Genomic DNA, 24021 nt, shown 5'->3' on the forward strand with positions numbered 1-24021 from the left:
TAGCAGCGTCCCCAGTAGTAACTAACTCATTAGGGTAGCAGATAGCAGCGTCCCCAGTAGTAACTAACTCATTAGGGTAGCAGGTAGCAGCGTCCCCAGTAGTAACTAACTCATTAGGGTAGCAGGTAGCAGCGTCCCCAGTAGTAACTAACTCATTAGGGTAGCAGGTAGCAGCGTCCCCAGTAGTAACTAACTCATTAGAGCAGGTAGCAGCGTCCCCAGTAGTAACTAACTCATTAGGGTAGCAGGTAGCAGCGTCCCCAGTAGTAACTAACTCATTAGGGTAGCAGGTAGCAGCGTCCCAGTAGTAACTAACTCATTAGGGTAGCAGATAGCAGCGCCCCAGTAGTAACTAACTCATTAGGTAGCAGGTAGCAGCGTCCCCAGTAGTAACTAACTCATTAGGGTAGCAGGTAGCAGCGTCCCAGTAGTAACTAACTCATTAGGGTAGCAGGTAGCAGCGTCCCCCAGTAGTAACTAACTCATTAGGGTAGCAGGTAGCAGCGTCCCCAGTAGTAACTAACTCATTAGATGTAACTAATAGAGGTAGCAGCGTCCCCAGTAGTAACTAACTCATTAGGGTAGCAGGTAGCAGCGTCCCCAGTAGTAACTAACTCATTAGGGTAGCAGGTAGCAGCGTCCCCAGTAGTAACTAACTCATTAGGGTAGCAGGTAGCAGCGTCCCCAGTAGTAACTAACTCATTAGGGTAGCAGATAGCAGCGTCCCCAGTAGTAACTAACTCATTAGGGTAGCAGGTAGCAGCGTCCCCAGTAGTAACTAACTCATTAGGGTAGCAGGTAGCAGCGTCCCCAGTAGTAACTAACTCATTAGGGTGCAGGTAGCAGCGTCCCCAGTAGTAACTAACTCATTAGGGTAGCAGGTAGCAGCGTCCCCAGTAGTAACTAACTCATTAGGGTAGCAGGTAGCAGCGTCCCCAGTAGTAACTAACTCATTAGGGTAGCAGGTAGTAGCGTCCCAGTAGTAACTAACTCATTAGGGTGAGCAGGTAGCAGCGTCCCCAGTAGTAACTAACTCATTAGGGTAGCAGGTAGCAGCGTGCCCAGTAGTAACTAACTCATTAGGGTAGCAGGTAGCAGCGTGCCCAGTAGTAATTAACTCATTAGAGCAGGTAGCAGCGTGCCCAGTAGTAACTAACTCATTAGGGTAGCAGGTAGCAGCGTCCCCAGTAGTAACTAACTCATTAGGGTAGCAGGTAGCAGCGTCCCCAGTAGTAACTAACTCATTAGGGTAGCAGGTAGCAGCGTGCCCAGTAGTAACTAACTCATTAGGGTAGCAGGTAGCAGCGTCCCCAGTAGTAACTAACTCATTAGGGTAGCAGGTAGCAGCGTCCCCAGTAGTAACTAACTCATTAGGGTAAGAGGTAGCAGCGTGCCCAGTAGTAACTAACTCATTAGAGCAGGTAGCAGCGTCCCCAGTAGTAACTAACTCATTAGGGTAGCAGGTAGCAGCGTGCCCAGTAGTAACTAACTCATTAGGGTAGCAGGTAGCAGCGTCCCCAGTAGTAACTAACTCATTAGGGTAGCAGGTAGCAGCGTCCCCAGTAGTAACTAACTCATTAGGGTAGCAGGTAGCAGCGTCCCCAGTAGTAACTAACTCATTAGGGTAGCAGGTAGCAGCGTGCCCAGTAGTAACTAACTCATTAGGGTAGCAGGTAGCAGCGTCCCCAGTAGTAACTAACTCATTAGGGTAGCAGGTAGCAGCGTCCCCAGTAGTAACTAACTCATTAGAGCAGGTAGGAGTGTCCCCAGTAATAACTAACTCATTAGGGTAGCAGGTAGCAGGCGTGCCCAGTAGTAACTAACTCATTAGGGTAGCAGGTAGCAGCTTGCCCAGTAGTAACCAACTCATTAGGGTAGCAGGTAGCAGTGTCCCCAGTAGTAACTAACTCATTAGGGTACCAGATAGCAGTGTCCCCAGTAGTAACTAACTCATTAGGGTAGCAGATAGCAGCGTCCCCAGTAGAACTAACTCATTAGGGTAGCAGGTAGCAGCGTCCCCAGTAGTAACTAACTCATTAGGGTAGCAGGTAGCAGCGTCCCCAGTAGTAACTAACTCATTAGGGTAGCAGGTAGCAGCGTCCCAGTAGTAACTAACTCATTAGGGAGCAGGTAGCAGCGTCCCCAGTAGTAACTAACTCATTAGGGTAGCAGGTATGGCAGCGTCCCCAGTAGTAACTAACTCATTAGGGTAGCAGATAGCAGCGTCCCCAGTAGTAACTAACTCATTAGGGTAGCAGGTAGCAGCGTCCCCAGTAGTAACTAACTCATTAGGGTAGCAGGGTAGCAGCGTCCCCAGTAGTAACTAACTCATTAGGGTAACAGGTAGCAGCGTCCCCAGTAGTAACTAACTCATTAGGGTAGCAGGTAGCAGCGTCCCCAGTAGTAACTAACTCATTAGGGTAGCAGGTAGCAGCGTCCCCAGTAGTAACTAACTCATTAGGGTAGCAGGTAGCAGCGTCCCAGTAGTAACTAACTCATTAGGGTAGCAGGTAGCAGCGTCCCCAGTAGTAACTAACTCATTAGGGTAGCAGGTAGCAGCGTCCCCAGTAGTAACTAACTCATTAGGGTAGCAGGTAGCAGCGTCCCCAGTAGTAACTAACCCATTAAGGTAGCAGGTAGCAGCGTCCCCAGTAGTAACTAACTCATTAGGAGCAGGTAGCAGCGTCCCCAGTAGTAACTAACTCATTAGGGTAGCAGGTAGCAGGCGTGCCCAGTAGTAACTAACTCATTAGGTAGCAGATAGCAGTCCCCAGTAGTAACTAACTCATTAGGGTAGCAGTTAGCAGCGTCCCCAGTAGTAACTAACTCATTAGGGTAGCAGGTAGCAGCGTCCCCAGTAGTAACTAACTCATTAGGGTAGCAGGTAGCAGCGTCCCAGTAGTAACTAACTCATTAGGGTAGCAGGTAGCAGCGTCCCCCAGTAGTAACTAACTCATTAGGGTAGCAGGTTGTAGCGTCCCCAGTAGTAACTAACTCATTAGGGTAGCAGATAGCAGCATCCCCAGTAGTAACTAACTCATTAGGGTAGCAGGTAGCAGCGTCCCCAGTAGTAACTAACTCATTAAGGTAGCAGGTAGCAGCGTCCCCAGTAGTAACTAACTCATTAGGGTAGCAGGTAGCAGCGTCCCCAGTAGTAACTAACTCATTAGGGTAGCAGGTAGCAGCGTCCCCAGTAGTAACTAACTCATTAGGGTAGCAGGTAGCAGCGTCCCCAGTAGTAACTAACTCATTAGGGTAGCAGGTATCAGCGTGCCCAGTAGTAACTAACTCATTAGGGTAGAGCATGCAGCGTGCCCAGTAGTAACTAACTCATTAGGGTAGCAGGTAGCAGCGTCCCCAGTAGTAACTAACTCATTAGGGTAGCAGGTAGCAGCGTCCCCAGTATTAACTAACTCATTAGGGTAGCAGGTAGCAGCGTCCCCAGTAGTAACTAACTCATTAGGGTAGCAGGTAGCAGCGTCCCCAGTAGTAACTAACTCATTAAGGTAGCAGGTAGCAGCGTCCCCAGTAGTAACTAACTCATTAGGGTAGCAGGTAGCAGCGTCCCCAGTAGTAACTATCTCATTAGAGGTAGCAGATAGCAGCGTCCCCAGTAGTAACTAACTCATTAGGGTAGCAGGTAGCAGCGTCCCCAGTAGTAACTAACTCATTAGGGTAGCAGGTAGCAGCGTGCCCAGTAGTAACTAACTAATTAGGGTAGCAGGTAGCAGCGTGCCCCAGTAGTAACTAACTCATTAGGGTAGCAGGTAGCAGCGTCCCCAGTAGTAACTAACTCATTAGGGTAGCAGGTAGCAGCGTCCCCAGTAGTAACTAACTCATTAGGGTAGCAGGTAGCAGCGTCCCCAGTAGTAACTAACTCATTAGGGTAGCAGGTAGCAGCGTCCCCAGTAGTAACTATCTCATTAGGGTAGCAGATAGCAGCGTCCCCCAGTAGTAACTAACTCATTAGGGTAGCAGGTAGCAGCGTCCCCAGTAGTAACTAACTCATTAGGGTGGCAGGTAGCAGCGTCCCCAGTAGTAACTAACTCATTAGGGTAGCAGGTTGTAGCGTCCCCAGTAGTAACTAACTCATTAGGGTAGCAGGTAGCAGCGTCCCCAGTAGTAACTAACTCATTAGGGTAGCAGGTAGCAGCGTCCCCAGTAGTAACTAACTCATTAGGGTAGCAGGTAGCAGCGTCCCCCAGTAGTAACTAACTCATTAGGGTAGCAGGTAGCAGCGATCCCCAGTAGTAACTATCTCATTAGGGCTAGCAGGTAGCAGCGTCCCAGTAGTAACTAACTCATTAGGGTAGCAGGTAGCAGCGTCCCCAGTAGTAACTAACTCATTAGGGTAGCAGGTAGCAGCGTCCCCAGTAGTAACTAACTCATTAGGGTAGCAGGTAGCAGCGCCCCCCAGTAGTAACTAACTCATTAGGGTAGCAGGTAGCAGCGTCCCCAGTAGTAACTAACTCATTAGGGTAGCAGGTAGCAGCGTCCCCAGTAGTAACTAACTCATTAGGGTAGCAGGTAGCAGCGTCCCCAGTAGTAACTATCTCATTAGGGTAGCAGGTAGCAGCGTCCCCAGTAGTAACTAACTCATTAGGGTAGCAGATAGCAGCGTCCCCAGTAGTAACTAACTCATTAGGGTAGCAGGTAGCAGCGTCCCCAGTAGTAACTAACTCATTAGAGCAGGTAGCAGCGTCCCCAGTAGTAACTAACTCATTAGGGTAGCAGGTAGCAGCGTGCCCAGTAGTAACTAACTCATTAGGGTAGCAGGTAGCAGCGTCCCCAGTAGTAACTAACTCATTAGGGTAGCAGGTAGCAGCGTCCCCAGTAGTAACTAACTCATTAGGGTAGCAGGTAGCAGCGTCCCCAGTAGTAACTAACTCATTAGGGTAGCAGGTAGCAGCGTCCCCAGTAGTAACTAACTCATTAGGGTAGCAGGTAGCAGCGTCCCAGTAGTAACTAACTCATTAGGGAGCAGGTAGCAGCGTCCCCAGTAGTAACTAACTCATTAGGGTAGCAGGTAGCAGCGTCCCCCAGTAGTAACTAACTCATTAGGGTAGCAGGTAGCAGCGTCCCCAGTAGTAACTAACTCATTAGCAGAGGTAGCAGGTAGCAGCGTGCCCAGTAGTAACTAACTCATTAGGGTAGCAGGTAGCAGCGTCCCCAGTAGTAACTAACTCATTAGGGTAGCAGGTAGCAGCGTCCCCAGTAGTAACTAACTCATTAGGGTAGCAGGTAGCAGCGTCCCCAGTAGTAACTAACTCATTAGGTAGCAGGTAGCAGCGTCCCCAGTAGTAACTAACTCATTAGGGTAGCAGGTAGCAGCGTCCCCAGTAGTAACTAACTCATTAGGGTAGCAGGTAGCAGCGTCCCCCAGTAGTAACTAACTCATTAGGGTAGCAGGTAGCAGCGTCCCCAGTAGTAACTAACTCATTAGGGTAGCAGGTAGCAGCGTCCCCAGTAGTAACTAACTCATTAGGGTAGCAGGTAGCAGTGTCCCCAGTAGTAACTAACTCATTAGGGTAGCAGGTAGCAGCGTGCCCAGTAGTAACTAACTCATTAGGGTAGCAGGTAGCAGCGTCCCCAGTAGTAACTAACTCATTAGGGTAGCAGATAGCAGCGTCCCCAGTAGTAACTAACTCATTAGGGTAGCAGGTAGCAGCGTCCCCAGTAGTAACTAACTCATTAGGGTAGCAGGTGGCAGCGTGCCCAGTAGTAACTAACTCATTAGGGTAGCAGGCAGCGGCCCCAGTAGTAACTAACTCATTAGGGTAGCAGGTAGCAGGCCCCCAGTAGTAACTAACTCATTAGGGTAGCAGGTAGCAGCGTCCCCAGTAGTAACTAACTCATTAGGGTAGCAGGTAGCAGCGTGCCCAGTAGTAACTAACTCATTAGGGTAGCAGGTAGCAGCGTCCCCAGTAGTAACTAACTCATTAGGGTAGCAGGTAGCAGCGTCCCCAGTAGTAACTAACTCATTAGGGTAGCAGGTAGCAGCGTCCCCAGTAGTAACTAACTCATTAGGGTAGCAGGTAGCAGCGTCCCCAGTAGTAACTAACTCATTAGGGTAGCAGGTAGCAGCGTCCCCAGTAGTAACTAACTCATTAGGGTAGCAGGTAGCAGCGTCCCCAGTAGTAACTAACTCATTAGGGTAGCAGGTAGCAGCGTCCCCAGTAGTAACTAACTCATTAGGGTAGCAGGTAGCAGCGTCCCCAGTAGTAACTAACTCATTAGGGTAGCAGATAGCAGCGTCCCCAGTAGTAACTAACTCATTAGGGTAGCAGGTAGCAGCGTCCCCAGTAGTAACTAACTCATTAGGGTAGCAGGTAGCAGCGTCCCCAGTAGTAACTAACTCATTAGGGTAGCAGGTAGCAGCGTCCCCAGTAGTAACTAACTCATTAGGGTAGCAGGTAGCAGCGTCCCCAGTAGTAACTAACTCATTAGGGTAGCAGGTAGCAGCGTCCCCAGTAGTAACTAACTCATTAGGGTAGCAGGTAGCAGCGTCCCCAGTAGTAACTAACTCATTAGGGTAGCAGGTAGCAGCGTCCCCAGTAGTAACTAACTCATTAGGGTAGCAGGTAGCAGCGTCCCCAGTAGTAACTAACTCATTAGGGTAGCAGGTAGCAGCGTCCCCAGTAGTAACTAACTCATTAGGGTAGCAGGTAGCAGCGTCCCCAGTAGTAACTAACTCATTAGGGTAGCAGGTAGCAGCGTCCCCAGTAGTAACTAACTCATTAGGGTAGCAGGTAGCAGCGTCCCCAGTAGTAACTAACTCATTAGGGTAGCAGGTAGCAGCGTCCCCAGTAGTAACTAACTCATTAGGGTAGCAGGTAGCAGCGTGCCCCAGTAGTAACTAACTCATTAGGGTAGCAGGTAGCAGCGTCCCCAGTAGTAACTAACTCATTAGGGTAGCAGGTAGCAGCGTGCCCCAGTAGTAACTAACTCATTAGGGTAGCAGGTAGCAGCGTCCCCAGTAGTAACTAACTCATTAGGGTAGCAGGTAGCAGCGTCCCCAGTAGTAACTAACTCATTAGGGTAGCAGGTAGCAGCGTCCCCAGTAGTAACTAACTCATTAGGGTAGCAGGTAGCAGCGTGCCCCAGTAGTAACTAACTCATTAGGGTAGCAGGTAGCAGCGTGCCCAGTAGTAACTAACTCATTAGGGTAGCAGGTAGCAGCGTCCCCAGTAGTAACTAACTCATTAGGGTAGCAGGTAGCAGCGTGCCCAGTAGTAACTAACTCATTAGGGTAGCAGGTAGCAGCGTCCCCAGTAGTAACTAACTCATTAGGGTAGCAGGTAGCAGCGTCCCCAGTAGTAACTAACTCATTAGGGTAGCAGGTAGCAGCGTCCCCAGTAGTAACTAACTCATTAGGGTAGCAGGTAGCAGCGTCCCCAGTAGTAACTAACTCATTAGGGTAGCAGGTAGCAGCGTCCCCAGTAGTAACTAACTCATTAGGGTAGCAGGTAGCAGCGTGCCCCAGTAGTAACTAACTCATTAGGGTAGCAGGTAGCAGCGTCCCCAGTAGTAACTAACTCATTAGGGTAGCAGGTAGCAGCGTCCCCAGTAGTAACTAACTCATTAGGGTAGCAGGTAGCAGCGTGCCCAGTAGTAACTAACTCATTAGGGTAGCAGGTAGCAGCGTCCCCAGTAGTAACTAACTCATTAGGGTAGCAGGTAGCAGCGTCCCCAGTAGTAACTAACTCATTAGGGTAGCAGGTAGCAGCGGTCCCCAGTAGTAACTAACTCATTAGGGTAGCAGGTAGCAGTGTGCCCAGTAGTAACTAACTCATTAGGGTAGCAGGTAGCAGCCGCCCCAGTAGTAACTAACTCATTAGGGTAGCAGGTAGCAGCGTCCCCAGTAGTAACTAACTCATTAGGGTAGCAGGTAGCAGCGTCCCCAGTAGTAACTAACTCATTAGGGTAGCAGGTAGCAGCGTCCCCAGTAGTAACTAACTCATTAGGGTAGCAGATGCAGCGTCCCCAGTAGTAACTAACTCATTAGGGTAGCAGGTAGCAGCGTCCCCAGTAGTAACTAACTCATTAGGGTAGCAGGTAGCAGCGTCCCCAGTAGTAACTAACTCATTAGGGTAGCAGGTAGCAGCGTCCCCAGTAGTAACTAACTCATTAGGGTAGCAGGTAGCAGCGTCCCCAGTAGTAACTAACTCATTAGGGTAGCAGGTAGCAGCGTCCCCAGTAGTAACTAACTCATTAGGGTAGCAGGTAGCAGCGTCCCCAGTAGTAACTAACTCATTAGGGTAGCAGGTAGCAGCGTCCCCAGTAGTAACTAACTCATTAGGGTAGCAGGTAGCAGCGTCCCCAGTAGTAACTAACTCATTAGGGTAGCAGGTAGCAGCGTCCCCAGTAGTAACTAACTCATTAGGGTAGCAGGTAGCAGCGTGCCCAGTAGTAACTAACTCATTAGGGTAGCAGGTAGCAGCGTCCCCAGTAGTAACTAACTCATTAGGGTAGCAGGTAGCAGCGTCCCCAGTAGTAACTAACTCATTAGGGTAGCAGGTAGCAGCGTCCCCAGTAGTAACTAACTCATTAGGGTAGCAGGTAGCAGCGTCCCCAGTAGTAACTAACTCATTAGGGTAGCAGGTAGCAGCGTCCCCAGTAGTAACTAACTCATTAGGGTAGCAGGTAGCAGCGTGCCCCAGTAGTAACTAACTCATTAAGGGTAGCAGGTAGCAGCGTCCCCAGTAGTAACTAACTCATTAGGGTAGCAGGTAGCAGCGTCCCCAGTAGTAACTAACTCATTAGGGTAGCAGGTAGCAGCGTGCCCAGTAGTAACTAACTCATTAGGGTAGCAGGTAGCAGCGTGCCCCAGTAGTAACTAACTCATTAGGGTAGCAGGTAGCAGCGTCCCCAGTAGTAACTAACTCATTAGGGTAGCAGGTAGCAGCGTCCCCAGTAGTAACTAACTCATTAGGGTAGCAGGTAGCAGCGTCCCCAGTAGTAACTAACTCATTAGGGTAGCAGGTAGCAGCATCCCCAGTAGTAACTAACTCATTAAGGTAGCAGGTAGCAGCGTCCCCAGTAGTAACTAACTCATTAGGGTAGCAGGTAGCAGCGTCCCCAGTAGTAACTATTTCATTAGGGTAGCAGATAGCAGCGTCCCCAGTAGTAACTAACTCATTAGGGTAGCAGGTAGCAGCGTCCCCAGTAGTAACTAACTCATTAGGGTAGCAGGTATCAGCGTGCCCAGTAGTAACTAACTCATTAGAGCAGGTAGCAGCGTCCCCAGTAGTAACTAACTCATTAGGGTAGCAGGTAGCAGCGTCCCCAGTAGTAACTAACTCATTAGGGTAGCAGGTAGCAGCGTGCCCAGTAGTAACTAACTCATTAGAGCAGGTAGCAGCGTCCCCAGTAGTAACTAACTCATTAGGGTAGCAGGTAGCAGTGTCCCCAGTAGTAACTAACTCATTAGAGCAGGTAGGAGCGTCCCCAGTAATAACTAACTCATTAGGGTAGCAGGTAGCAGCGTGCCCAGTAGTAACTAACTCATTAGGGTAGCAGATAGCAGCTTGCCCAGTAGTAACCAACTCATTAGGGTAGCAGGTAGCAGTGTCCCCAGTAGTAACTAACTCATTAGGGTACCAGATAGCAGTGTCCCCAGTAGTAACTAACTCATTAGGGTAGCAGATAGCAGCGTCCCCAGTAGTAACTAACTCATTAGGGTAGCAAGTAGCAGCGTCCCCAGTAGTAACTAACTCATTAGGGTAGCAGGTAGCAGCGTCCCCAGTAGTAACTAACTCATTAGGGTAGCAGGTAGCAGCGTCCCCAGTAGTAACTAACTCATTAGAGCAGGTAGCAGCGTCCCCAGTAGTAACTAACTCATTAGGGTAGCAGGTAGCAGCGTCCCCAGTAGTAACTAACTCATTAGGGTAGCAGATAGCAGCGTCCCCAGTAGTAACTAACTCATTAGGGTAGCAGGTAGCAGCGTCCCCAGTAGTAACTAACTCATTAGGGTAGCAGGTAGCAGCGTCCCCAGTAGTAACTAACTCATTAGGGTAGCAGGTAGCAGCGTCCCCAGTAGTAACTAACTCATTAGGGTAGCAGGTAGCAGCGTCCCCAGTAGTAACTAACTCATTAGGGTAGCAGGTAGCAGCGTCCCCGGTAGTAACTAACTCATTAGGGTAGCAGGTAGCAGCGTCCCCAGTAGTAACTAACTCATTAGGGTAGCAGGTAGCAGCGTCCCCAGTAGTAACTAACTCATTAGGGTAGCAGGTAGCAGCGTCCCCAGTAGTAACTAACTCATTAGGGTAGCAGGTAGCAGCGTCCCCAGTAGTAACTAACTCATTAGGGTAGCAGGTAGCAGCGTCCCCAGTAGTAACTAACTCATTAGAGCAGGTAGCAGCGTCCCCAGTAATAACTAACTCATTAGGGTAGCAGGTAGCAGCGTGCCCAGTAGTAACTAACTCATTAGGGTAGCAGATAGCAGCATCCCCAGTAGTAACTAACTAATTAGGGTAGCAGGTAGCAGCGTCCCCAGTAGTAACTAACTCATTAGGGTAGCAGGTAGCAGCGTCCCCAGTAGTAACTAACTCATTAGGGTAGCAGGTAGCAGCGTCCCCAGTAGTAACTAACTCATTAGGGTAGCAGGTAGCAGCGTCCCCAGTAGTAACTAACTCATTAGGGTAGCAGGTAGTAGCGTCCCCAGTAGTAACTAACTCATTAGGGTAGCAGATAGCAGCATCCCCAGTAGTAACTAACTCATTAGGGTAGCAGGTAGCAGCGTCCCCAGTAGTAACTAACTCACTAAGGTAGCAGGTAGCAGCGTCCCCAGTAGTAACTAACTCATTAGGTAGCAGGTAGCAGCGTCCCCAGTAGTAACTATCTCATTAGGGTAGCAGATAGCAGCGTCCCCAGTAGTAACTAACTCATTAGGGTAGCAGGTAGCAGCGTCCCCAGTAGTAACTAACTCATTAGGGTAGCAGGTATCAGCGTGGCCCAGTAGTAACTAACTCATTAGGGTAGCAGGTAGCAGCGTGCCCAGTAGTAACTAACTCATTAGGGTAGCAGGTAGCAGCGTCCCCAGTAGTAACTAACTCATTAGGGTAGCAGGTAGCAGCGTCCCCAGTAGTAACTAACTCATTAGGGTAGCAGGTAGCAGCGTCCCCCAGTAGTAACTAACTCATTAGGGTAGCAGGTAGCAGCGTCCCCAGTAGTAACTAACTCATTAAGGTAGCAGGTAGCAGCGTCCCCAGTAGTAACTAACTCATTAGGGTAGCAGGTAGCAGCGTCCCCAGTAGTAACTATTTCATTAGGGTAGCAGATAGCAGCGTCCCCAGTAGTAACTAACTCATTAGGGTAGCAGGTAGCAGCGTCCCCAGTAGTAACTAACTCATTAGGGTAGCAGGTATCAGCGTGCCCAGTAGTAACTAACTCATTAGGGTAGCAGGTAGCAGCGTGCCCAGTAGTAACTAACTCATTAGGGTAGCAGGTAGCAGTCCCCAGTAGTAACTAACTCATTAGGGTAGCAGGTAGCAGCGTCCCCAGTAGTAACTAACTCATTAGGGTAGCAGGTAGCAGCGTCCCCAGTAGTAACTAACTCATTAGGGTAGCAGGTAGCAGCGTCCCCAGTAGTAACTATCTCATTAGGGTAGCAGATAGCAGCGTCCCCAGTAGTAACTAACTCATTAGGGTAGCAGGTATGCAGCGTCCCCAGTAGTAACTAACTCATTAGGGTAGCAGGTAGCAGCGTCCCCAGTAGTAACTAACTCATTAGGGTAGCAGGTTGTAGCGTCCCCAGTAGTAACTAACTCATTAGGGTAGCAGGTAGCAGCGTCCCCAGTAGTAACTAACTCATTAGGGTAGCAGGTAGCAGCGTCCCCAGTAGTAACTAACTCATTAGGGTAGCAGGTAGCAGCGTCCCCAGTAGTAACTAACTCATTAGGGTAGCAGGTAGCAGCGTCCCCAGTAGTAACTATCTCATTAGGGTAGCAGGTAGCAGCGTCCCCAGTAGTAACTAACTCATTAGGGTAGCAGGTAGCAGCGTCCCCAGTAGTAACTAACTCATTAGGGTAGCAGGTAGCAGCGTCCCCAGTAGTAACTAACTCATTAGGGTAGCAGGTAGCAGCGTCCCCAGTAGTAACTAACTCATTAGGGTAGCAGGTAGCAGCGTCCCCAGTAGTAACTAACTCATTAGGGTAGCAGGTAGCAGCGTCCCCAGTAGTAACTAACTCATTAGGGTAGCAGGTAGCAGCGTCCCCAGTAGTAACTATCTCATTAGGGTAGCAGGTAGCAGCGTCCCCAGTAGTAACTAACTCATTAGGGTAGCAGGTAGCAGCGTCCCCAGTAGTAACTAACTCATTAGGGTAGCAGGTAGCAGCATGCCCAGTAGTAACTAACTCATTAGGGTAGCAGGTAGCAGCGTCCCCAGTAGTAACTAACTCATTAGGGTAGCAGGTAGCAGCGTCCCCAGTAGTAACTAACTCATTAGGGTAGCAGATAGCAGCGTCCCCAGTAGTAACTAACCCATTAGGGTAGCAGGTAGCAGCGTCCCCAGTAGTAACTAACTCATTAGAGCAGGTAGCTGCGTCCCCAGTAATAACTAACTCATTAGGGTAGCAGGTAGCAGCGTGCCCAGTAGTAACTAACTCATTAGGGTAGCAGATAGCAGCATCCCCAGTAGTAACTAACTAATTAGGGTAGCAGTTAGCAGCATCCCCAGTAGTAACTAACTCATTAGGGTAGCAGGTAGCAGCGTCCCCAGTAGTAACTAACTCATTAGGGTAGCAGGTAGCAGCGTCCCCAGTAGTAACTAACTCATTAGGGTAGCAGGTAGCAGCGTCCCCAGTAGTAACTAACTCATTAGGGTAGCAGGTTGTAGCGTCCCCAGTAGTAACTAACTCATTAGGGTAGCAGATAGCAGCATCCCCAGTAGTAACTAACTCATTAGGGTAGCAGGTAGCAGCGTCCCCAGTAGTAACTAACTCACTAAGGTAGCAGGTAGCAGCGTCCCCAGTAGTAACTAACTCATTAGGGTAGCAGGTAGCAGCGTCCCCAGTAGTAACTATTTCATTAGGGTAGCAGATAGCAGCGTCCCCAGTAGTAACTAACTCATTAGGGTAGCAGGTAGCAGCGTCCCCAGTAGTAACTAACTCATTAGGGTAGCAGGTATCAGCGTGCCCAGTAGTAACTAACTCATTAGGGTAGCAGGTAGCAGCGTGCCCAGTAGTAACTAACTCATTAGGGTAGCAGGTAGCAGCGTCCCCAGTAGTAACTAACTCATTAGGGTAGCAGGTAGCAGCGTCCCCAGTAGTAACTAACTCATTAGGGTAGCAGGTAGCAGCGTCCCCAGTAGTAACTAACTCATTAGGGTAGCAGGTAGCAGCGTCCCCCAGTAGTAACTAACTCATTAAGGTAGCAGGTAGCAGCGTCCCCAGTAGTAACTAACTCATTAGGGTAGCAGGTAGCAGCGTCCCCAGTAGTAACTATTTCATTAGGGTAGCAGATAGCAGCGTCCCCAGTAGTAACTAACTCATTAGGGTAGCAGGTAGCAGCGTCCCCCAGTAGTAACTAACTCATTAGGGTAGCAGGTATCAAGCGTGCCCAGTAGTAACTAACTCATTAGGGTAGCAGGTAGCAGCGTGCCCCAGTAGTAACTAACTCATTAGGGTAGCAGGTAGCAGCGTCCCCAGTAGTAACTAACTCATTAGGGTAGCAGGTAGCAGCGTCCCCAGTAGTAACTAACTCATTAGGGTAGCAGGTAGCAGCGTCCCCAGTAGTAACTAACTCATTAGGGTAGCAGGTAGCAGCGTCCCCAGTAGTAACTATCTCATTAGGGTAGCAGATAGCAGCGTCCCCAGTAGTAACTAACTCATTAGGGTAGCAGGTAGCAGCGTCCCCAGTAGTAACTAACTCATTAGGGTAGCAGGTAGCAGCGTCCCCAGTAGTAACTAACTCATTAGGGTAGCAGGTTGTAGCGTCCCCAGTAGTAACTAACTCATTAGGGTAGCAGGTAGCAGCGTCCCCAGTAGTAACTAACTCATTAGGGTAGCAGGTAGCAGCGTCCCCAGTAGTAACTAACTCATTAGGGTAGCAGGTAGCAGCGTCCCCAGTAGTAACTAACTCATTAGGGTAGCAGGTAGCAGCGTCCCCAGTAGTAACTAACTCATTAGGGTAGCAGGTAGCAGCGTCCCCAGTAGTAACTAACTCATTAGGGTAGCAGGTAGCAGCGTCCCCAGTAGTAACTAACTCATTAGGGTAGCAGGTAGCAGCGTCCCCAGTAGTAACTAACTCATTAGGGTAGCAGGTAGCAGCGTCCCCAGTAGTAACTAACTCATTAGGGTAGCAGGTAGCAGCGTCCCCAGTAGTAACTAACTCATTAGGGTAGCAGGTAGCAGCGTCCCCAGTAGTAACTAACTCATTAGGGTAGCAGGTAGCAGCGTCCCCAGTAGTAACTAACTCATTAGGGTAGCAGGTAGCAGCGTCCCCAGTAGTAACTAACTCATTAGGGTAGCAGGTAGCAGCGTCCCCAGTAGTAACTAACTCATTAGGGTAGCAGGTAGCAGCGTCCCCAGTAGTAACTAACTCATTAGGGTAGCAGGTAGCAGCGTCCCCAGTAGTAACTAACTCATTAGGGTAGCAGGTAGCAGCGTCCCCAGTAGTAACTAACTCATTAGGGTAGCAGGTAGCAGCGTCCCCAGTAGTAACTAACTCATTAGGGTAGCAGGTAGCAGCGTCCCCAGTAGTAACTAACTCATTAGGGTAGCAGGTAGCAGCGTCCCCAGTAGTAACTAACTCATTAGGGTAGCAGGTAGCAGCGTCCCCAGTAGTAACTAACTCATTAGGGAGCAGGTAGCAGCGTCCCCAGTAGTAACTAACTCATTAGGGTAGCAGGTAGCAGCGTCCCCAGTAGTAACTAACTCATTAGGGTAGCAGGTAGCAGCGTCCCCAGTAGTAACTAACTCATTAGGGTAGCAGGTAGCAGCGTCCCCAGTAGTAACTAACTCATTAGGGTAGCAGGTAGCAGCGTCCCAGTAGTAACTAACTCATTAGGGTAGCAGGTAGCAGCGTCCCCAGTAGTAACTAACTCATTAGGGTAGCAGGTAGCAGCGTCCCCAGTAGTAACTAACTCATTAGGGTAGCAGGTAGCAGCGTCCCCAGTAGTAACTAACTCATTAGGGTAGCAGGTAGCAGCGTCCCCAGTAGTAACTAACTCATTAGGGTAGCAGGTAGCAGCGTCCCCAGTAGTAACTAACTCATTAGGGTAGCAGGTAGCAGCGTCCCCAGTAGTAACTAACTCATTAGGGTAGCAGGTAGCAGCGTCCCCAGTAGTAACTAACTCATTAGGGTAGCAGGTAGCAGCGTCCCCAGTAGTAACTAACTCATTAGGGTAGCAGGTAGCAGCGTCCCCAGTAGTAACTAACTCATTAGGGTAGCAGGTAGCAGCGTCCCCAGTAGTAACTAACTCATTAGGGTAGCAGGTAGCAGCGTCCCCAGTAGTAACTAACTCATTAGGGTAGCAGGTAGCAGCGTCCCCAGTAGTAACTAACTCATTAGGGTAGCAGGTAGCAGCGTCCCCAGTAGTAACTAACTCATTAGGGTAGCAGGTAGCAGCGTCCCCAGTAGTAACTAACTCATTAGGGTAGCAGGTAGCAGCGTCCCCAGTAGTAACTAACTCATTAGGGTAGCAGGTAGCAGCGTCCCCAGTAGTAACTAACTCATTAGGGTAGCAGGTAGCAGCGTCCCCAGTAGTAACTAACTCATTAGGGTAGCAGGTAGCAGCGTCCCCAGTAGTAACTAACTCATTAGGGTAGCAGGTAGCAGCGTCCCCAGTAGTAACTAACTCATTAGGGTAGCAGGTAGCAGCGTCCCCAGTAGTAACTAACTCATTAGGGTAGCAGGTAGCAGCGTCCCCAGTAGTAACTAACTCATTAGGGTAGCAGGTAGCAGCGTCCCCAGTAGTAACTAACTCATTAGGGTAGCAGGTAGCAGCGTCCCCAGTAGTAACTAACTCATTAGGGTAGCAGGTAGCAGCGTCCCCAGTAGTAACTAACTCATTAGGGTAGCAGGTAGCAGCGTCCCCAGTAGTAACTAACTCATTAGGGTAGCAGGTAGCAGCGTCCCCAGTAGTAACTAACTCATTAGGTAGCAGGTAGCAGCGTCCCCAGTAGTAACTAACTCATTAGGGTAGCAGGTAGCAGCGTCCCCAGTAGTAACTAACTCATTAGGGTAGCAGGTAGCAGCGTCCCCAGTAGTAACTAACTCATTAGGGTAGCAGGTAGCAGCGTGCCCAGTAGTAACTAACTCATTAGGGTAGCAGGTAGCAGCGTCCCCAGTAGTAACTAACTCATTAGGGTAGCAGGTAGCAGCGTCCCCAGTAGTAACTAACTCATTAGGGTAGCAGGTAGCAGCGTCCCCAGTAGTAACTAACTCATTAGGGTAGCAGGTAGCAGCGTCCCCAGTAGTAACTAACTCATTAGGGTAGCAGGTAGCAGCGTCCCCAGTAGTAACTAACTCATTAGGGTAGCAGGTAGCAGCGTCCCCAGTAGTAACTAACTCATTAGGGTAGCAGGTAGCAGCGTCCCCAGTAGTAACTAACTCATTAGGGTAGCAGGTAGCAGCGTCCCCAGTAGTAACTAACTCATTAGGGTAGCAGGTAGCAGCGTCCCCAGTAGTAACTAACTCATTAGGGTAGCAGGTAGCAGCGTCCCCAGTAGTAACTAACTCATTAGGGTAGCAGGTAGCAGCGTCCCCAGTAGTAACTAACTCATTAGGGTAGCAGGTAGCAGCGTCCCCAGTAGTAACTAACTCATTAGGGTAGCAGGTAGCAGCGTCCCCAGTAGTAACTAACTCATTAGGGTAGCAGGTAGCAGCGTCCCCAGTAGTAACTAACTCATTAGGGTAGCAGGTAGCAGCGTCCCCAGTAGTAACTAACTCATTAGGGTAGCAGGTAGCAGCGTCCCCAGTAGTAACTAACTCATTAGGGTAGCAGGTAGCAGCGTGCCCCAGTAGTAACTAACTCATTAGGGTAGCAGGTAGCAGCGTCCCCAGTAGTAACTAACTCATTAGGGTAGCAGGTAGCAGCGTCCCCAGTAGTAACTAACTCATTAGGGTAGCAGGTAGCAGCGTCCCCAGTAGTAACTAACTCATTAGGGTAGCAGGTAGCAGCGTCCCCAGTAGTAACTAACTCATTAGGGTAGCAGGTAGCAGCGTCCCAGTAGTAACTAACTCATTAGGGTAGCAGGTAGCAGCGTCCCCAGTAGTAACTAACTCATTAGGGTAGCAGGTAGCAGCGTCCCCAGTAGTAACTAACTCATTAGGGTAGCAGGTAGCAGCGTCCCCAGTAGTAACTAACTCATTAGGGTAGCAGGTAGCAGCGTCCCCAGTAGTAACTAACTCATTAGGGTAGCAGGTAGCAGCGTCCCCAGTAGTAACTAACTCATTAGGGTAGCAGGTAGCAGCGTCCCCAGTAGTAACTAACTCATTAGGGTAGCAGGTAGCAGCGTCCCCAGTAGTAACTAACTCATTAGGGTAGCAGGTAGCAGCGTCCCCAGTAGTAACTAACTCATTAGGGTAGCAGGTAGCAGCGTCCCCAGTAGTAACTAACTCATTAGGGTAGCAGGTAGCAGCGTCCCCCAGTAGTAACTAACTCATTAGGGTAGCAGGTAGCAGCGTCCCCAGTAGTAACTAACTCATTAGGGTAGCAGGTAGCAGCGTCCCCAGTAGTAACTAACTCATTAGGGTAGCAGGTAGCAGCGTCCCAGTAGTAACTAACTCATTAGGGTAGCAGGTAGCAGCGTCCCCAGTAGTAACTAACTCATTAGGGTAGCAGGTAGCAGCGTCCCCAGTAGTAACTAACTCATTAGGGTAGCAGGTAGCAGCGTCCCCCAGTAGTAACTAACTCATTAGGGAGCAGGTAGCAGCGTCCCCAGTAGTAACTAACTCATTAGGGTAGCAGGTAGCAGCGTCCCAGTAGTAACTAACTCATTAGGGTAGCAGGTAGCAGCGTCCCCAGTAGTAACTAACTCATTAGGGTAGCAGGTAGCAGCGTCCCCAGTAGTAACTAACTCATTAGGGTAGCAGGTAGCAGCGTCCCCAGTAGTAACTAACTCATTAGGGTAGCAGGTAGCAGCGTCCCCAGTAGTAACTAACTCATTAGGGTAGCAGGTAGCAGCGTCCCCAGTAGTAACTAACTCATTAGGGTAGCAGGTAGCAGCGTCCCCAGTAGTAACTAACTCATTAGGGTAGCAGGTAGCAGCGTCCCCAGTAGTAACTAACTCATTAGGGTAGCAGGTAGCAGCGTCCCCAGTAGTAACTAACTCATTAGGGTAGCAGGTAGCAGCGTCCCCAGTAGTAACTAACTCATTAGGGTAGCAGGTAGCAGCGTCCCAGTAGTAACTAACTCATTAGGGTAGCAGGTAGCAGCGTCCCCAGTAGTAACTAACTCATTAGGGTAGCAGGTAGCAGCGTCCCCCAGTAGTAACTAACTCATTAGGGTAGCAGGTAGCAGCGTCGCCCAGTAGTAACTAACTCATTAGGGTAGCAGGTAGCAGCGTCCCCAGTAGTAACTAACTCATTAGGGTAGCAGGTAGCAGCGTCCCAGTAGTAACTAACTCATTAGGGTAGCAGGTAGCAGCGTCCCCAGTAGTAACTAACTCATTAGGGTAGCAGGTAGCAGCGTCCCCAGTAGTAACTAACTCATTAGGGTAGCAGGTAGCAGCGTCCCCAGTAGTAACTAACTCATTAGGGTAGCAGGTAGCAGCGTCCCCAGTAGTAACTAACTCATTAGGGTAGCAGGTAGCAGCGTCCCCAGTAGTAACTAACTCATTAGGGTAGCAGGTAGCAGTGGCCCCAGTAGTAACTAACTCATTAGGGTAGCAGGTAGCAGCGTCCCCAGTAGTAACTAACTCATTAGGGTAGCAGGTAGCAGCGTCCCCAGTAGTAACTAACTCATTAGGGTAGCAGGTAGCAGCGTCCCCAGTAGTAACTAACTCATTAGGGTAGCAGGTAGCAGCGTCCCAGTAGTAACTAACTCATTAGGGTAGCAGGTAGCAGCGTCCCCAGTAGTAACTAACTCATTAGGGTAGCAGGTAGCAGCGTCCCCAGTAGTAACTAACTCATTAGGGTAGCAGGTAGCAGCGTCCCCAGTAGTAACTAACTCATTAGGGTAGCAGGTAGCAGCGTCCCCAGTAGTAACTAACTCATTAGGGTAGCAGGTAGCAGCGTCCCCAGTAGTAACTAACTCATTAGGGTAGCAGGTAGCAGCGTCCCCAGTAGTAACTAACTCATTAGGGGTAGCAGGTAGCAGCGTCCCCAGTAGTAACTAACTCATTAGGGTAGCAGGTAGCAGCGTCCCCAGTAGTAACTAACTCATTAGGGTAGCAGGTAGCAGCGTCCCCAGTAGTAACTAACTCATTAGGGTAGCAGGTAGCAGCGTCCCCAGTAGTAACTAACTCATTAGGGTAGCAGGTAGCAGCGTCCCCAGTAGTAACTAACTCATTAGGGTAGCAGGTAGCAGCGTCCCCAGTAGTAACTAACTCATTAGGGTAGCAGGTAGCAGCGTCCCCAGTAGTAACTAACTCATTAGGGTAGCAGGTAGCAGCGTCCCCAGTAGTAACTAACTCATTAGGGTAGCAGGTAGCAGCGTCCCCAGTAGTAACTAACTCATTAGGGTAGCAGGTAGCAGCGTCCCCAGTAGTAACTAACTCATTAGGGTAGCAGGTAGCAGCGTCCCCAGTAGTAACTAACTCATTAGGGTAGCAGGTAGCAGCGTGCCCAGTAGTAACTAACTCATTAGGGTAGCAGGTAGCAGCGTCCCCAGTAGTAACTAACTCATTAGAGCAGGTAGCAGCGTCCCCAGTAGTAACTAACTCATTAGAGCAGGTAGCAGCGTCCCCAGTAGTAACTAACTCATTAGGGTAGCAGGTAGCAGCGTCCCCAGTAGTAACTAACTCATTAGGGTAGCAGGTAGCAGCGTCCCCAGTAGTAACTAACTCATTAGGGTAGCAGGTAGCAGCGTCCCCAGTAGTAACTAACTCATTAGGGTAGCAGGTAGCAGCGTCCCCAGTAGTAACTAACTCATTAGGGTAGCAGGTAGCAGCGTCCCCAGTAGTAACTAACTCATTAGGGTAGCAGGTAGCAGCGTCCCCAGTAGTAACTAACTCATTAGGGTAGCAGGTAGCAGCGTCCCCAGTAGTAACTAACTCATTAGGGTAGCAGGTAGCAGCGTCCCCAGTAGTAACTAACTCATTAGGGTAGCAGGTAGCAGCGTCCCCAGTAGTAACTAACTCATTAGGGTAGCAGGTAGCAGCGTCGCAGTAGTAACTAACTCATTAGGGTAGCAGGTAGCAGCGTCCCCAGTAGTAAGCAGGAGTAACTCATTAGGGTAGCAGGTAAGCAGCGTCCCCAGTAGTAAGCTAATCACTAGGGTAGGGGGGAAGGCGCAGGTAGCCAGTGAAGCGTCCCCGAGTAGTAACTAACTCATTAGGGTAGCAGCGTCCCCAGTAGTAACTAACTCATTAGAGCAGGTAGCAGCGTCCCCAGTAGTAACTAACTCATTAGGGTAGCAGGTAGCAGCGTCCCCAGTAGTAACTAACTCATTAGGGTAGCAGGTAGCAGCGTGCCAAGTAGTAACTAACTCACATTGAACCAGTCCCTGAGCCAACCAGGTGAATAATCTGTGCCCTTTAAGTATGGCACTTATCCTTATATTCTCTTTATAAGTGTCTCTGGATAAGTGTCTGCTAAATGAGTAACATGTAAATGTAATATATTGCATTCAGCAGACGCCTTTTATGCAAAGTTACTTAGAGTCATGCGTGCATAAATTTTTTCATATGGTTGGCCCTGGAAATTGAACTCACAATGCTGGCATTGCAAGCGCCATGCTCTACCAACTGAGCCGTACAGGACAACCCATGGGCAGTGTGTGATGACTGACAGTCTGAGCCGTACAGGACAACCCATGGGCAGTGTGTGATGACAGTCTGAGCCGTACAGGACAACCCATGGGCAGTGTGTGATGACAGTCTAAGCCGTACAGGACAACCCATGGGCAGTGTGTGATGACAGTCTTCTCTCCTCCGTCAGGAGCTGGTGAGACTGCTTCAGCAGACCTTGAGGAGCACCCAGAGGGAGATACGACCAGCGCCACCAGCCCCAGTATTAACCCCAGTACCTGGACCTGTCCCAGTCCAAGCCCCAGTATTAACCCCAGGACCTGTCCCAGTCCCAGCCCCAGTATTAACCCCAGGACCTGTCCCAGTCCCAGCCCCAGTATTAACCCCAGTACCTGCCTCACCTCCAGCTTCACCTCCAGCCTTAGGACCAGGAGCTGCCCCAGCCTCAGGACTAACCCCAGCTCCAGCCCCAGGGTTCCCCCAGATGGAGGCCCTCCTCCTGGAGAGGGATGGCCAGGTGCAGGCCCTGTGTGGCCAAATGGAGCGTCTAGCCCTGGAGAAGGAGTCTCTACAGAGGGAGCTGAAAGGACTGAAGGTCAAGGTAGGAGGATACGTTTTTTGTTCTTCTTCTTGTTCTTCTTGTATGATTTTATATTTTTCAAACATAACAAAACATACAACATCACACAAACATCAACTACCTCACACCTGCCCAGTCAGTTAGAATACCTCATGATAAGCTGTAGACCACACTATCTACCAAGAGAGTTTTCAACTATATTCCTCGTAGCTGTCTATTTACCACCACAAACCGATGCTGACACTAAGATTGCGCTCAACAAGCTATATAAGGCCATAAGCAAACAGGAACACGCTCATCCCAGAGGCGGCGCTCCTAGTGGCCGGTGACTTTAATGCAGGAAAACTGTAATCCTTTTTACCTCATTTCTACCAGCATGTTAAACAGTGCATGTGCAACTAGAGTAAAATAAAAATAAAAAATCTAGATCACCTTTACTGCACACACAGAGACGCATACAAAGCTCTCCCTCGCCCTCAATTTGGCAAATCTGACCATAACTCTAACCTCCTGATTCCTGCTTACAAGCAAAAACTCAAACAGGAAGTACCAGTGACTTGGTCAATACGGAAGTGGTCTAATGAAGAGGATGCTAAGCTACAGGACTGTTTTGCTATCAGAGACTGGAATATGTTCTGGGATTCTTCCGATGGCCTTGAGGAGTACACCACATCAGTCACTGGCTTCATCAATAAGTGCATCGATGACGTCGTCCCCATAGTGACCGTACGTACATACCCAAATCAGAAGCCATGGATTACAGGCAACATACGCACTGAGCTAAAGGCTAGAGCTGCCACTTTCAAGGAGTGGGACACTAATCCGGACGCTTATAAGAAATCCCGCTATGCCCTCCGACGAACCATCAAACAGGCAAAGCATCAATAAAGGACTAAGATTAAATCCTACTACAGTGGCTCTGATGCTCGTTGGATGTGGCAGGGCTTGCAAACTATCACAGATTACACAGGGAAACCCAGCCACGAGCTGTCCAGTGACGCAAGCCTACCAGACGAGCTAAATACCTTCTATGCTCGCTTCGAGACAAGCAAAACTGAACCATGCATGAGAGCACCAGCTGTTCCAGACGACTGTGTGATCATGCTCTCTGTAGCCGATGTGAGTAAGACCTTTAAACGGGTTAACATTCAAGGCTGCAGGGCAAAACGGATTACCAGGACATGTACTCCGAGCATGCGCTGACCAGCTGGCAAGTGTCTTCACTGACATTTTCAATGTATGCTGATGATTCAATGATGATGATTCAACCATATATGCATCAGCAACCACAGCTAATGAAGTCACTGAAACCCTTAACAAAGAGTTGCAGTCTGCTTTGGTATGGGTGGCCACTAATAAACTGGTCCTGAACATCTCTAAAACTAAGATCATTATATTTTGTACAAATCATTCCCTAAGTTCTAGACCTCAGCTGAATCTGGTAATGAACAAGTTGAGGAGACTAAATTACTTGGTGTTACCTTATATTGTAAACTCTCATGGTCAAAACATATACAGTGCATTCGGAAAGTATTCAGACCCCTTGACTTTTTCCACATTTTGTTAGGTTACAGCCTTATTCTAAAATTGATTAAAGTGTTTTTTTCCCGCTCATCAATCTACAAACAATACCCCATAATGACAAAGCAAAAACTGTTTTTTAGAAATGTTTGCAAATATATTGAAAATATAAAACGGTAATATCACATTTATATAAGTATTCAGACCCTTTACTCAGTACTTTGTTGAAGCACCTTTGGCAGTGATTACAGCCTTGAGTCTTCTTGGGTATGACGCTACAAGCTTGGCACACCTGTATTTGGGGAGTTTCTCCCATTCTTCTCTGCAGATCCTTTCAAGCTCTGTCAGGTTGGATGGGGATTGTCGCTGCACAGCTATTTTCAGGTCTCTCCAGAGATGTACAATCGGGTTCAATTCCGGGCTCTAGCTGGGCCACTCAAGGACATACATAAACTTGTCCCGAAGCCCCTCCTGCGTTGTCTTGGCTGTGTGCTTAGGGTTGTTGTCCTGTTGGAAGGTGAACCTTCGCCCCAGTCTGAGGTCCTGAACGCTCTGGAGTAGGTTTTCATCAAGGATCTCTCTGTACTTTGCTCCGTTCATCTTTCCCTCGATCCTGACTAGTCTCCCAGTCCCTGCCTCTGAAAAACATCCCCACAGCATGATGCTGCCACCACTATGCTTCACCTTAGGGATGGTGCCAGGTTTCCTCCAGACGTGATGCTTGGCATTCAGGCCAAAGAGTTCAATCTTGGTTTCATCAGACCAGAGAATCTTGTTTCTCATGATCTGAGAGTCTTTAGATGCCTTTTGGAAAACTCCAAGCGGGCTATCATGTGCCTTTTACTGAGGAGTGGCTTCATTCTGGCCACTGTACCATAAAGGCCTGATTGGTGGAGTGCTGCAGAGATGGTTGTCCTTCTGGAAGGTTCTCCCATCTCCACAGAGGAACTCTGGAGCTCTGTCAGAGTGACCGTCGGGTTCTTGGTCACCTCCCTGACCAAGGCCCTTCTCCCCCGATTGCTCAGTTTGGCCAGGCGGCCAGCTCTAGGAAGAGTCTTGGTGGTTCCA

General features: G+C 49.2%; 1 protein-coding gene across 1 annotated transcript in view; it reads left to right on the forward strand.

The window, feature by feature from the left end:
* Window positions 1–24021, forward strand: part of tbc1d2b (TBC1 domain family, member 2B) — a 183728-nt gene that overhangs the window by 53084 nt on the left and 106623 nt on the right. Inside the window, exon 6 of the mRNA XM_045212784.1 lies at window positions 21043–21453. Within this exon, the coding sequence (XP_045068719.1) occupies window positions 21043–21453 (411 nt within the window). The remainder of the gene's footprint in view (window positions 1–21042; window positions 21454–24021) is intronic.

This window comes from Coregonus clupeaformis, unplaced genomic scaffold (genome assembly GCF_020615455.1).
Source record: "Coregonus clupeaformis isolate EN_2021a unplaced genomic scaffold, ASM2061545v1 scaf0051, whole genome shotgun sequence".
NCBI classification, from domain to species: Eukaryota; Metazoa; Chordata; class Actinopteri; order Salmoniformes; family Salmonidae; genus Coregonus; species Coregonus clupeaformis.